The sequence below is a fragment of the Ostrea edulis genome, chromosome 3, assembly GCF_947568905.1.
Source record: "Ostrea edulis chromosome 3, xbOstEdul1.1, whole genome shotgun sequence".
Taxonomy (NCBI): domain Eukaryota; kingdom Metazoa; phylum Mollusca; class Bivalvia; order Ostreida; family Ostreidae; genus Ostrea; species Ostrea edulis.
This window is the reverse complement of record NC_079166.1, coordinates 24,188,716-24,203,652: the sequence shown is the minus strand read 5'-3', so window position 1 is coordinate 24,203,652 and position 14,937 is coordinate 24,188,716. Positions and strand designations below refer to the sequence as shown.

Sequence of the window (14,937 nt, the reverse complement as noted above, 5' to 3'; positions counted from 1 at the left end):
TTAATGGAAATATGTCGCAATTTCATGAAATTTGGTATATACTAGAATACTATAGATAACCTATAATCAATATGATGAAATGATTTTTATTCCACTCCCTGGGCAACATGGGAATCGGTGGCAGTAATCTCATTTTCTAATTTCAGATCTTTAAGAAATTAAGACGATATATAATTCTTCTTGATTTATTGCAGAATCCATGCATTGCAATCTAATGATAATCATTCAATGACAAATGCGAATTTATAACACATAAATGATTTAATTTTTATACACAGCGCATAAAAATATGGAGGGAAATACTGAAGTTTTTCCAGATTTCACTTAGTTGCACCATAAATAGGTACTGATTCCCAAGAAATGCTTCAATTGCTATTATATTTTATATCTATATAATCTATACATTCTTAATACAGGTCAAATGGAATTCGATTGTAAATGAAAGTCAGTGGAATATTTTGGGATGGTGGAAAAAGGAGGTTTATCAATGTCAGCTACATGTATGTAGAGTTAAAATAATACTGAACACATAATACTACATGTACATGTGTGATACACAGGCACTAATCAAGGGTGAATATTATTTTATATAGTGATTTCACTTACTATTGATATGAGTTGTGCTCCTTTGTTACCTGACCTGTTTCTATATTCTTATGAGGCATAATTCATTCAAAAGCGTTTACATGAGATGAAAAGATCTCTTGATGTGGCCTTCAACTCGACATTTAGATACATCGATGACGTTTTATCTATTAACAATAATCATTTGCATTCATACTTCGTTTCAGTATGTCCCAGTGAAGTGAACTAGGAATAAAAGACACCACATAAACATCCACATGTGCTTCGTACTTAGATATCTGATTGAAAATAAATATTAACGACAAAATAACAACTGGACTTTTTGACGAACTGGATAATTTCAGTTTCTCCATATTCCCATATTTATATAGCATATTTCCATTACCACCTGCATATGGGGTTTATATCTCTACTGATTCAATGCGGAAGAGCTTGTTCTACATATGAGCAGTTTCTAAATCGAAGCAGGTTACTAACAAGTTGATGTTACAGGGGCTTCAACAGTCTTGTTTAAAGTTAACGTTCGCAAATTCTATGTTCGTTATACTGATGAAAGGTAAGGATAACGAACAGTGATAAATCTCACAACTCCTATACGTAATACAAACTGGCCCGTTACAACGACCACAGAATTTGTAAAATGCTGTTTTTAAACTGACTGATCCAGTTTGCGAATGCAGTCTATCATTTGGTTAAATGAAAGACAAACATAGCGAACAGTGATCAATCTCATAACTCCTATGATGAATACAAATTAAAGAGTTGGGCTGTCTGACGTGTTTCCACTAGCTGCAATGATATAGTTCTACCCGATATTGTTTTATTCTGACGTTTTCGGGATAGGGCCACAGTTTCATAAGACTTCCTTAATGGTGCAAAATGATTTAATGAATAACCAATAATAAGCTCCGTGTAATAGTCCCAAATGGTTTTTTTACACCAAAATGAGTATTAACTTTGTGCTCGGGCAGGTCTAACAAAGGTGTTTTTCATTAAGTAACATGTACAGCATGCACAACTCTTCGTCTGCTCCGATATGTTTGTTATCGTGAGATCTCGTAGGTGGCTCTACTGAAAAACCTGAACATTGACAATCAGCTCGAAAATGTAGTTACTCAAGCCATTCCAACAAAGAAAGGAAAGTAATATGGTTGCAGAGAGAATTTACACTCTGCTGTGCGTTTTTTAACGTTTATTAAACCTAAACCTTTTCAATACCGATGAAATAGATTTATCTTCCGTACTCGTCCATTGATGTTAGGACTACTACTTTATATGGCATATACAAATATCTTGACAATCGGAAGTTGAAACTTCAGTATAGCATACATGGCGCACAGATATGAATCGAGAAATTGGAACATATCTAAGTTGTTGAAAACGAGCCTCATAAATCGTATGTTGCAGGCTGTACATTTATATATTGACTAGGAAGCATAAAATATCAATCATTTTATTTATGTAAAGAAAGTCAGCGAATGTTTAGAATAATCAGAAATGTTGCAGGAGTGATTCACTCCCGCATTTGCACCATTACGGAGATCCTAAGGAGCTGTAACCCTCTCCCCCAAGTAAAAAATATAAAGATAAAATCGGAGCGGGCTACATTATTGCCGTTATGTTTCCACCTGATCTCACTTCTATTGTATACAGGGTTCCGGGTTACTCTGTATTTTGTATTCCTTATACATTGTCGAAATGCGCATCTGGTGCATCAAAATTGGTACCGTATAAGTTTTACATTATGACTCCTGGGTCGAGGCCCCTGCTGGTGGACTGTTAGTCCCCGAGGGTCTCTACAGCCCAGTAGCTAAGTACTTCTTTACTAGCTTGAAAATACGGATGTATATTTCATTGCTGTTATAAAATTTAGAAATCCATTTCAAAATTAAGGATTATCTCCCTCATGCATAGCTCTTATCCTTGGACGAATTTGGCTCCACTTTTATGGCACGCTGTTGTTGGCTATATTTAGCAATGGTACCGTATAAGTTTTACATTGTAAAAGTTATGAAATTGATCACTGTTATATTCACTTTTGATCTTGATTCCAATATACGCTGCTAAATGAAAGGTGAACAGTGATCAATATTATACCTTCCAAAAAGGACTATCTTCATAGTCTTTCGTGACCAAGTTTTCCAACAGTCCATGAACTTTTCTCATTGGCCCGAATTTTGCTCCTTTATTAGTTGACCTGCTTTTTATATTCTTTGAAGTAGAATCTATCCAAGGGTTTTACATGTGAAGAAAAATTTGTATATTGTGAAGAAAAATTATCTTGCTGTGGCCTTGAACTTAAGAATTAATGAGTCGACTACATTTTTATCTATTATGTTACTTATTTTAAATTATGTCAATCCGATGTATCCCAGTGAAGTCGAAATCAAAGACACATAATAATCCTCCATATCTGCTTCGTACTTAGATATTTCAATAAACGTAGAGGTGAACAGTAAACTAACATCTCAGCTTTACGACACATAGAAGGAATCCAGCCTCTCTATCGTCAACTTACAATAATTTTCCATTATCACCTGCCTATGATGTTTATGCCTAATTACTGATTCGCTACGCAAGAATTCTTTCTGCATATGATCAGTTTTTAAATCGAAGCAGGCTACTCACAAATAAGTTCTATGGTCGTTATAACGATTTAATTTGCCTCTACGACCTGTCATCAGGTCACATGATGTTTGACATGTTTCTTACCAATTGTTAAACCGTTCTTTACACATTGATATTGGCAGTGGATTATTCAGTTTATCTGATTGAGATATAGGGATCGTAGCGAATATGACCAGCCGACAGGGGATGCTTACTCCTCATACGCACATAACCCTACCTCTAGTGGACCAAGGGATCCGTGTTTGTCCAACTCTCAATGCTGTAGTCTTTAAGAGTTATGGCATTGATCACTGTTCGTTATTTTCACCTTAATTTGAGTCAGAATGCTGTTCTTTATTGAAAGTTCATGTCCATAATTTGCAATATTTGACAGTTTAAGTCTATGTACACCAGTACGTATAAGAGTAAACAATGATTCTGAAATTTACAAAAATTTAGACAATTTCTGATGAACATTTAAAAAATTTCAATTGCACGGAATTGTAATCTTGGTGTAACCCCCCTCCCCTTTCCTTCTTCTCACCAAGGTTATTTAACATCTATCACTTTCAATTCTTGTTGTTGTCATTTACTTTCATCAATCATTTTTTCGTACCTTCTTCACACGAGAGTTCCACAAAATAGAGATAATTTTCTGATAAAAGTTCCGAATGTTATCCCCATAATAAATGCCTTTGTATGTTATTGCTACGGAATTCTTGTTTAACAGCAATTATTTATGCTGACTTTTGTTTTTCAATCCAGGAAAATATTGATTTAAAGCGTTTCTTGTGGTTGTATGAGACACTATCAATTGCATTTAATTTAGGACAATGCATACTTTTACTAATCAAAACACTATACGATTTGAATTTGAAGAATGTTATGATTATTAATTCAAAGCAACTGTATTCAAAGACTATACGAGTCTAAAATTATAAGTGATTATTCTATATTTGATAGTTTAATAATTAGCTAAAATTGTCCCATTTGTGCATGAAATTGACCATGACTAGTATTCTAATAGAACCCATTAGGTGAGAGTTTTGATAGTGTTTTAACAGAATAGCCCATTATGTGTGAGTTCGATAGTGTTCTAATAGAGTAGACCATTAGGTGTGAGTTAACGGGTACTCGTCAATTTTGCTACAAAATACGATAGAATCAGAATCAGAAAAATACTTGTGAAATATCATTAAAAAAACTGTCATCATAAATATTTGGCTTTACGTGTATCTATAGTATGCAGTCCCTAAAGGACTATTGCAGCTATAGATTTTACAAACTTTGAGCAAGGTACAGAAACTTTCGATTTTTATAAAAGCTTGAAGGTTTTTGTTAATGCAGTCAATAGATGTATCAATCTAATTAAAATTAGATCCTTTGATCTGCTCACGAATATCGCTACATAAGGATTAAAGAAATCGTATACGGAGGTCAAATCTAGTGAACTTTTAATAATGCATATTTATTGATATGTTAATCCAATCAGAGAACGCTTAATATTTGCATTCGGGAAAACAACAAATACGGTGCACGTTATAAATTTTGAAAGATCGCAAGATTCAATCTTTAAAAGAGGAACAGAAAGATTTGTTATTATAACTGTGCTGAATAATGAAGACTGTATGACAGTTTTCCATACCCTCCGCGCGCTGCGGTAGATTAATCACCTGTCGAATCACATCAACCTTTTCCTTTGTAAGTTTTAATTTCAATTCATATAACTTCCTGATTTTGGAGTTCCCTTCACTGTCGGTCTCTCTTAAAACAAATGAACATCCACACAAACAACAATTATTAGTCAAACTATACACTCTTTGAGTTTTCTTCGGTATGTCTGGTACGTTATAATGCTTCGGCGGCAATTAGTAAGATTTCATCATTCAAGTGTTCCGAATGACCCGAGTTTACACCGCCGATTTAATAGCCAATGCGCTGATCGGTTAGATTTAAAGGTCACTAGATTTGACCTCCGTGTGCGGTTTCGTTAGATCCTAGTGTAGCGATATACGTAAGCGGATCAAAGAATCTAATTCAATTAGATTGTAGATGTATTTCATTATTAGGCAAAAAAGAAGATGCAACAGATTGAGACATTGGTGATTGTTTGGTTTTTTTTTCATTTTTGAAATGCGTTTGGAAAAAGGCAGTTCAGTTACAGTTTGCAACTTTTTGCATCTGACGTCTAGTTTTTGTTGTTTTCTTTCTTTACACATATACATGTATAACATCTGTTCAAATTAATATTTCTATGGTGACTCAGCAATGTTTATATTTGTTTTCCCATCTAACAATACACATTTTCATTCACATTTTGTTTCGATATACCCCATGTACCTTGAACAAAAGACACCATACTTGTCCATTTCTGCTTCGTATCTGGATATGTTACTGAACAGAGATGTTAACGACAAACTAACAATTCATCAATTCTTTCATAAATCAATGAATGAATCATGTACAATGATATTACTACTACTACATGTATTACTACTACTACTACTGCTACTACTACTACTACTACTACTACTACTGCTGCTGCTGCTGCTGCTGCTGCTGCTGCTACCACTACAACTACTACTATTACTACTACTACTACAACCACTCCTACTACTTCTACTACTACTAATATTACTACTACTACTACTACTGATGATGATAATAATGATAAATATTTAGCTTTATAACAAACGTCGTCAACTTATCATAATTGTGTGGCAATGGTCTATTATCACCTGTATACGGTCTGTATATCTCTCAACTGATTCGATACATAGGAGCTTGTTCTGCAAATGATCAGTTTTTAAATCGAGGCAGGCTACTGATACAGTAGACCATATCAGTTGATACAGTAGATACATATGGTGTTTATATCTCTCAACTGATTCGATATACAAGAGCTTGTTATGCGTATAGTCAGTTTTTAAATCGAGGTAAGCTACTGACAAACAAGTTGATGGTGCAGGGGTTTCAACAGTCTCGATTGAAGTCAGCATTTCGCAAATTCTATGGTCGCTATGCCGATCTAGTTCATCAATACAACCTATCACTGGGTCAAATGCTGCCTGACGTGTTTCATACCGATTGTTAAGCCGTTCTTGGCACACTAATTTTGACTGCGGATAACTCCGTTTACCTGATCAGGATATAGGGCTCACGGCGGGTGTTACACTGTCATACAGAAGTTGATGGTGCAGGGCTTTGAACAGTTTCGTTTAAAGTAAGAATTTCGCACATTTTATGGTCTTTATAACGATCTAGTTTGTCAATGCAATGTATCATTGGGTCAAATGCTATTTGCTGTGTTTCATACCGATTGCTATGACGTTTGTGTCTCTAAAGGGGTTTCATACCCAGGAACATGTTCTGTGCATGCTGTTGTCAGCCGAGCCAGACTAAATACTACTTGATGTGACAAATGTTTCGACATATTCGTTTACAGCGTTTCACAAATGCTATGGTCGTTAATAGTTATAATGATCTGATTCGAAAAACTAACCTGTCGTGAGGTCATATGCGGTCTATCTGGCGTGCCTTATGTCTATTGGGTATTTTTGGGTTCTTCCCTTTCGTGCATATTTGTGTTTTAAAATCTACTTAAGTCACGTGATTTAGCGATTTTTATGCATGTTGTATTTCGGTTTAGCTAACAATCGGAGGATTCCGTTCATTGTTTTTTACTTACTGGTTTTGATACCGAATTTAAGAACCAGTGTTATTGGTGTTTGACAGAGGGATCAAAGGTGAAGTTACCGAACAGTGATCACTCCTATAAGCAATGCTAAATAGAGGGTTGGGCAAACACGGACCGCTGGATATACCAGAGGTGGTATCAGGTGCCTATGAGGAGTAAGCAACCCATGTCGACCGGTCACACCCGCCGTGAGTTATATATCTTGATCAGGTAAAGGGAGTTATCAATGGAGTTATTATTAAATGGATGTAATATGGATTTACAGAAGAGGGGGAACCAGGCACGTAGCATCGTCTTTCAGAGAGGGGGAAGGGTGTCAAGCTGATCAAGGCAGAGGACATAAGGCAGATGTAACCGGTGAGCAGGGTATACTTACTCCTCCTAGACACCTGATCCCACATCTGGTATGAACTAGAGATGCTCACTCCTCTTAGACACCTGATCCCACCACTGGTATGTACTGGGGATGTTTACTCCTCTTAGACACCAGATCCCACATCTGGTATATACTGGGGATGTTTACTCCTCTTAGACACCTGATCCCACCTCTGGTATATACTGGGAATGCTAACTCCTCTAAGATACCTGATCCCACCTCTGGTATGTACTGCGGATGCTAACTCCTCTAAGAAACCTGATCCCACCTCTGGTATATACTGGGGATGCTAACTCCTCTAAGAAACCTGATCCCACCTCTGATATGTACTGGGAATGCTAACTCCTCTAAGAAACCTGATCTCACCTCTGGTATCTACTGGGGATGCTAACTCCTGTAAGAAACCTGATCCCACCTCTGGTATGTACTGGGGATGCTAACTCCTCTAAGAAACTTAATCCCACCTCTGGTATATACTGGGGATGCTAACTCCTCTAAGAAACCTGATCCCACCTCTGGTATGTACTGGGAATGCTAACTCCTCTAAGAAACCTGATCTCACCTCTGGTATCTACTGGGGATGCTAACTCCTGTAAGAAACCTGATCCCACCTCTGGTATGTACTGGGGATGCTAACTCCTCTAAGAAACCTAATCCCACCTCTGGTATATACTGGGGATGCTAACTCCTCTAAGAAACCTGATCCCACCTCTGGTATGTACTGGGAATGCTAACTCCTCTTAGATACCTGATCCCACCTCTGGTATGTACTGGGGATGCTTACTCCTCTAAGAAACCTGATCCCACCTCTGGTATGTACTGGGGATGCTAACTCCTCTAAGACACCTGATCCCACCACTGGTAAGTACTGGGGATGCTAACTCCTCTAAGAAACCTGATCCCACCACTGGTATGTACTGGGGCTGCTTACTCCTCTTAGAAACCTGATCCCACCTCTGTTATATACTGGAGATGCTTACTCCTCTTAGACACCTGATCCCACCTCTGGTGTATACTGGGGATGCTTACTCCTCTTAGACAACTGATCCCACCACTGGTATGTACTGGGGATGCTTACTCCTCTTAGACACCTGATCCCACCTCTGGTATGCACTGAGGATGCTTATTCCTCTAAGACACCTGATCCCACGTCTGGTATGTACTGGGGATGCATACTCCTCTTAGACACCTGATCCCACCTCTGGTATGTACTGGGGATGCTAACTCCTCTAAGACACCTGATCCCACCTCTGGTATGTACTGGGGATGCTTGCTCCTCTTAGACACCTGATTCCACCTTTGGTATGTACTGGGGATGCTTACTCCTCTTAGACACCTGATCCCACCTCTGGTATGCACTGGGATGCTTACTCCTCTTAGACACCTGATCCCACCACTGGTATGTACTGGGTCTGTGTTTGTCCTCTTCATTTTGTATTTTTATAGGATATAAAAAAAATGACGTTCAATGTCCGATATCTTCCCCTTTTCCCTTTTTTTCAATAACATGTTCCATATTTTGGGTGAGGGCATATCTAAGAATGAATGGAAACTGTTAAATGTCATTGTATATAACCCCTATAAAGAATAGAGAATTAAGAGTAGGACGAACACAAAGCCCTGGACATGCCAGAGGAGTAAATATCCCCTATAGAACGATCACTCCCGACATGTGCCTATATCTCGATCAGGTAAATGGAGTAACATGCAAGCTGCTGACGAAGAAGTTGATGGTAATGGTGTTTCAAGAGTATCGATTAAAGTTAGTATTTCGCAAATTATATGGCCGTTATAACGATCTAGTTTGCCAATACAGCCTATCATTGGGTCCAATGCTGTCTGACTTGTTTCATACCGATTGTTATACCGTTCTTGACACACTGACTTTGACTACGGATAACTCGGTTTACCTGATCAGGATATAGGTCTCACGGCGGGTGTGACTGGTCGACAGGAGATGCTTACTTCTCCTAGGCACCTGATCCCACCTCTGGTGTGTCCAGGGGTCCGTGTTTGCCCAACTTTCTATTTTGTATTGCTTGTAGGAGTTATGAGATTGATCACTGTTCGTTATCTTCACCTTTCATGTAGTCAAAATCAGTGTAAAACGCCAGAAAACATTTTACTACTGTATGAGGACTTTTGAAGAAGATTTACCTGTAATAAACTTTTTAAAGATTCTTGATCTTTACCTAGATAAGTACCCAACTGTCTGTAAGTGTTTTGGTACCTATGATTACGTATAGCAAATAAATTGATAACGTTATTGATAGCATCCAATTGTGAACATACCTTTCATATGGGTCTGGAAAGTTATTTGAGGTCAATAGTTGAACATTGTCTGTTGCAGATATCGTCTTAGTACCAGGACATGTGCCTGAAATACATGTCTAGATTTAAGAGTGTGCAGAGACAATTATCGTAGCTTTAATGACTTATATGTAACCATAATAATGAAAAACAGCGATCGATATCATGCTTTCTATAAAGAAAGCAAAATTAAGAGTTGGGGAAACACGGACCCCTAAACACACCAAAAATGGGATCAAATGATCCTAGGGAGTAAGCATCTCGTGTTGACTGGTCACACTCAAACTCCCCGTGAACCCTACATGTCGATAAAGTAAACGGAGTAACCTGTAGTCAAAATTGGTGTAAAAACGGCTTAACAATTCGAATGTAACACGTAAGACACATTGGCCAAATGACAGGCTGTATTGGCAAACTAGGTCGTTGTAACGACCATAGAAGTTGTGAAATGTTGACCTTAAACGTGATTGTTGAAATCCTTGTTACATTAACTTGTCGTCAGCATCAATTCAAAATGGCATGACCATACGCAGAACAAAAATGTACGAACTAGTTATTTTGTTGCTTTAAGGGTGACGAACGTAATTCGTTTCTACAATAGATTTTATTAAAATTTTGATGTCAGGTAAAGCATGCATTAATGAGTTAAAATCAATAAACAAAACAAATGAAAATCGTCTTTGATTTCAGCAGGGGGCGTTTTAAAAAGTTGGTTATAAAGTAGTTGTAATTTCAAAGGAAATATGGGGAAAATTCTAATGCGCAATGTAAAAATTAAAATTGAAAAAAATAACTACAATAGAGTTTTAATCCAAATTGAGGAATGATTTTAAAAAGACAATAAGCTTACTTGTTATGAGAAAAAAGTATGGGTCACCGAGACTTGTTTTTTCAGGGGAGCATGTCAAAGGACAACTTTGGTCAGTTTGCGATGAAAATGTCGTTAAAGAAGACATGAATCAGTTTTCTACTTTAGTTTCATAATTTTCCTTTATATGAATAATTATGTTCATTAGGAAAATGTGTATCAATCATATATAAACATTGAGTCATTGCATAATATTCCAGAGGTGGTGTTAAAATATGCAATGTATGAACTGTCACAAATTCTATGATTCTGATATAGAGCTCAGTATGCAGCTTAAGACAACGGGTTTGTATGTAATCTGTACATTTTATTTCTTTTCCGTAATGGTTAACCCTTCTAAATAAATTGAAATATTTTATTAAAGGCATGCATATTTTGTATCGATAAGAGACCAAGTCCATGACTTATTGGACAGTTTCGAGATATGATTTAACATGTACTTCAAATGTCATTCTTCATTTATAACAGTTTTGATGACCACTCTCATAACGAAATTGGAATTTTATTTCCTGAAGCATTTTTATGAGTTAAGCTTAAGAGTAGCATAAATTCATTTCAATATAGAAATTCTAACATTTTTTTGTATTTATATTGAATATAAATACATATACATGTACATGTTTAGGTAATACGTGGTGCATGTGTATTGACATTAGCAATCTCAGAGACGAGTAACTTAAACATTATTATATAGCGTATTTTTCTCGATATCAAAGATGACGATAGCCGACTATTTTCGCTAATATATATATATATGACCATTTTTGAACACTTTTTTTTCAATTCTGTTCACAATCAGTCCATTTTATTTTTTTTGAACTTCATACCCGATTGCTTACATGTAAAACCCATTTATCAGTTTCCGTGATTCTATGTTTTTCTTACACATCTACCTTAGACATGATCAGTACGGGAATGTCTGATGTTGATTCAATTTCCTGGGCTACCTATTCTTTGATTTTGTTTGGAGTTGGTCCATTTTGTTAACTTATTCAAACTTGTTTACATTATCTTTCTCTCAAACTTTGTTCATCTCTTTCTTCGTTTACATAGCTTATTTTCATTTATTTTTATATTTTTTGTATTTGTTACTTATTATTATCTTTTATAAATTATGCATGGTTAAAATAGAATCTCTCTGGGTACGAGTTAGCTTTACTATTTGTCAACGTATATATATATATATATATATATATATATATATATATATATATATATCTGCCGTTTGATCGGTTCTGTGCTAGGATCTGCGTTAAGGATGATAGTCTTCAAATTATTCAATGGCAGCGTGGATTTTCAGCGGAATTCCCCATTGTGACGTAAAATGTAAAGCCCAGTGGCATATTTAATGTGTGATGGTTTTGTATGTACCATGCTATTTAGAGTTACTTCCCTTTGTTTAGACCCGGCCGGGACTGTAAGAACCGGCCGGTGGGTGATTATAGAATGAGATACTAACTTACATCAGTACTGTTTAGACGTATTTCGGGGTTAAATTAGGAATTAAACAGCTTTTAAATGGTAAATATCACACTCCCTTGGACTTATAATGATACTGTTTCATATCTTGCTAATTAATTTGTAAATACCTGTGGGGTTTTTTATTCTTAAACACTGAAACTCTAGTTATTCTTTTTTGAACACGGAGATGTACGGTAATACTGAAAGCCCCGTTACAATTTATGGGGGCTCGTCCTGGGGATAACTGAGTTAGTTTTCAGTGTTTAAGTGAGTGTTCATACGTCACTTTGTTGACGTTTTCACATGTAAACAATGTCATTGTGGGATTTTAGCTTTAATGCGGGTTTCAATTCCAAATTTTCTTTATAATGACCGTGTTGATGAAAAATTCTCTGAATTTGAGAGGAAACGTAAAGCGGAAACAAAAGAATTTGTTACAGTTTCAGACAGCACAGTAAATTTTGTGTCCACACCTCGTAACTTACTTCGTAATGATTAAACATACGACACTCTTCATGCCTCGTTTTCTCAAAACTCGTCGGTAAATCGTGGAGACAAATCAGGGAGTTCTGTTTCAAACTTTGTTGATAAGTCCGTGTATGAAAACAAATCGCTAAGTTATTATCCATATGACACGATAAACGAATGTTTTACTCCAGCTCGCACAAAAGATAGAATGAGGTCTTCAGATCACGTGACTCCGCAATTTAAAAGTAAGGAAGGCAGTACGGGTTTAAACTTTCGAGATTCGCGAGAATATAAAAGCAAGATTTTAATGTGTATTCATTTGGACACGACAGTTTGGAACCTGAATTGAATCTGGGTAAGGATTCTGAAATGAAAATAAATTTTCATTACAACATATCTGAATTTTTAGACCGTCCTCGGTTCACTGAAACGTTTCGAAAACATAAAGAACTCGATATTTATAATGGGGAGAACGTAGAATGGCCCAATTATGTATGTCACTTCGAGAATATATCGCTTTGGAATGAATGGACATATTGGGAAAAGGCTATATTCAGCTAGATATGTGTCTTCGTTAACGAGGACAAAGAGTTCTAAGTGAACTCACAAATCGAGAACTCAATAATTACTTTCAGCTTAAAAGCGCACTTACACAAAGATTCTGTCCTACCGAACGCAAAACCGCGTAGAGGTGCGATTTTAGAAACCGATGTAGAAAATTTGGTGAATCGGTAGCGGATTGTGGTTATTCATTAAGGCAATTAGCAAGTCGTACATCCCCAGCCTTCCCAATTGATATGCGTGAAATTTTGACAGTTGAACAATTCGTTACTGGGTTAGGGTCCCAAGAATCAAAGTGATATGTAAAATGTTCGCACCCTAAATCGCTAGATCGAGCAATATCTCTTCCCCAAAAGTTTGAGTCCTTTGAAGGATCACAGGAAATGCTAAGGAAACCAACAGATACTGAGAAACTGCCTTATCAGCAATGTAGTGCATTGATCTCTCGGGCAAGAAATGATTCCAGTAATGGAGATTTAGAAAAATGAATTGAACGGATCTTTTCAAAGACGCTCTCTAGCTATATGAATAAGAACCCAGATAGCCAAATCAAGCGACTTACAGCTCATAGTAATGTAAAATGTTTTACATGTAAACAAAGTGGGCATGTCAGTAGAAATTGTCCTCAGAATCATAATAGAGGATCCCAAAGTAAAACAGAATGTCAAACCGGAAATGGAAATGACTGTCGTTTTTACACCAGAGCAGGCTGCGCTCGCGGCCACAAGCCCAGCCCCATCAGAATCATTCAACAAAACAGAAAAAGGCCCACCAAAAGTTTTCGTGTTCGATTGAATTCTATATTAAAGTATGGGTTTGTTGAGGTTGAACTATACTCGAAAAAGGTTTGTTTCTTGGTTGATACTGAGCCATCTCTGACTCTTATATCAGACGAAGTTTTTGTGTCACTTCCTGAGCATCATGTTCTGGTAGAACTGGATGCGAGTTTGACAACCGCAGACTGAGACTTGCTCTCTGTACATGGGGAAACCAATATCATTTTATTATTTGAAAATCATTAGTTTAGTACATCTGTTTATCAGGAATCCTCGGACTAGAATTCTTAGCAAAGTACGATATTTTGATAGACGCGAGCAAGGGGATCTTGTATTCACTTTATTTTGGTGAAATTCTTTTACTTATGGAAAACCAATTGCACAATAGGTGCGCGCGTATAAATTTGACAGAAACAATTAGTGTACCCGGAGGAAGTGTTATGTTTGTTTAGGACAGTGTAATTGGTGACCCCCCCCCCCCCCCCCCCCCCCCCCAGATGTAGAAGCATTAGTCGAACCCGACCTTGATAACCAAATAGAAAACCGTATACTGATGACCAAATCCGTCGCCAGAACGAATGGTTCAGACGTTACGTTTTCTGTGTTTAACCCAACAAAGGAGACGATCATTCTTAAAAAGAATGCAATGGTCGTTTCATTACAAACCGCCGACTCAATATGGGATTGCGAACTCATTCGAAGTGAAGAATCTGGCTACAAAGTATTAGATGTTCAGGTTTTACCAGAACATGTAAGACCACGGCTTGACAATGTTTCTTCAAACTTGACAGAATATCAACGCCAAATGATAGAAAGCGTATTATATCGCTACACAGGCGTATTTATGGAACCTGGAGGTACAATAGGGCGCACGGAATTGGTGAAACACACCATTAATACAGGTGAGGCCCCACCAATCAAATTGCTTCCCACACACCTCTCTATCCACCAATCAAATTGCTTCCCAGACACCTCCCTATCCACCAAAGAGAAGTTGCAGAGCAAGAAATAGATAAAATGCTGAAGGAGGACATTATTGAACCTAGTAGCTCTCCTCGGGCAACGCCTATGGTTCTCCTCAAGAAACGAGACGGGATGACTCGATTCTGTGTAGATTTCCACAAGTTGAATTCAGTAACTAAGAAAGACGCTTACCCGTCACTACGCATAGATGAATCATTTGACACTTTTGTACGTTAGATCTTGCAAGCAGCTACTGCCAGGTTGT

The 14,937-nt window shown here is 37.1% G+C and overlaps 1 protein-coding gene across 2 annotated transcripts in view; it reads right to left on the bottom strand.

Annotated features, from left to right (window-relative positions):
- The window catches only part of LOC125676612 (tolloid-like protein 1), a 36,371-nt gene that overhangs the window by 7,656 nt on the left and 13,778 nt on the right, over positions 1-14,937 (bottom strand). For both annotated transcript variants that reach the window (XM_056157636.1, XM_056157637.1), the window contains exon 6: positions 9,558-9,642. In XM_056157636.1, coding sequence (XP_056013611.1) covers positions 9,558-9,642 — 85 coding nt within the window. The remainder of the gene's footprint in view (positions 1-9,557; positions 9,643-14,937) is intronic.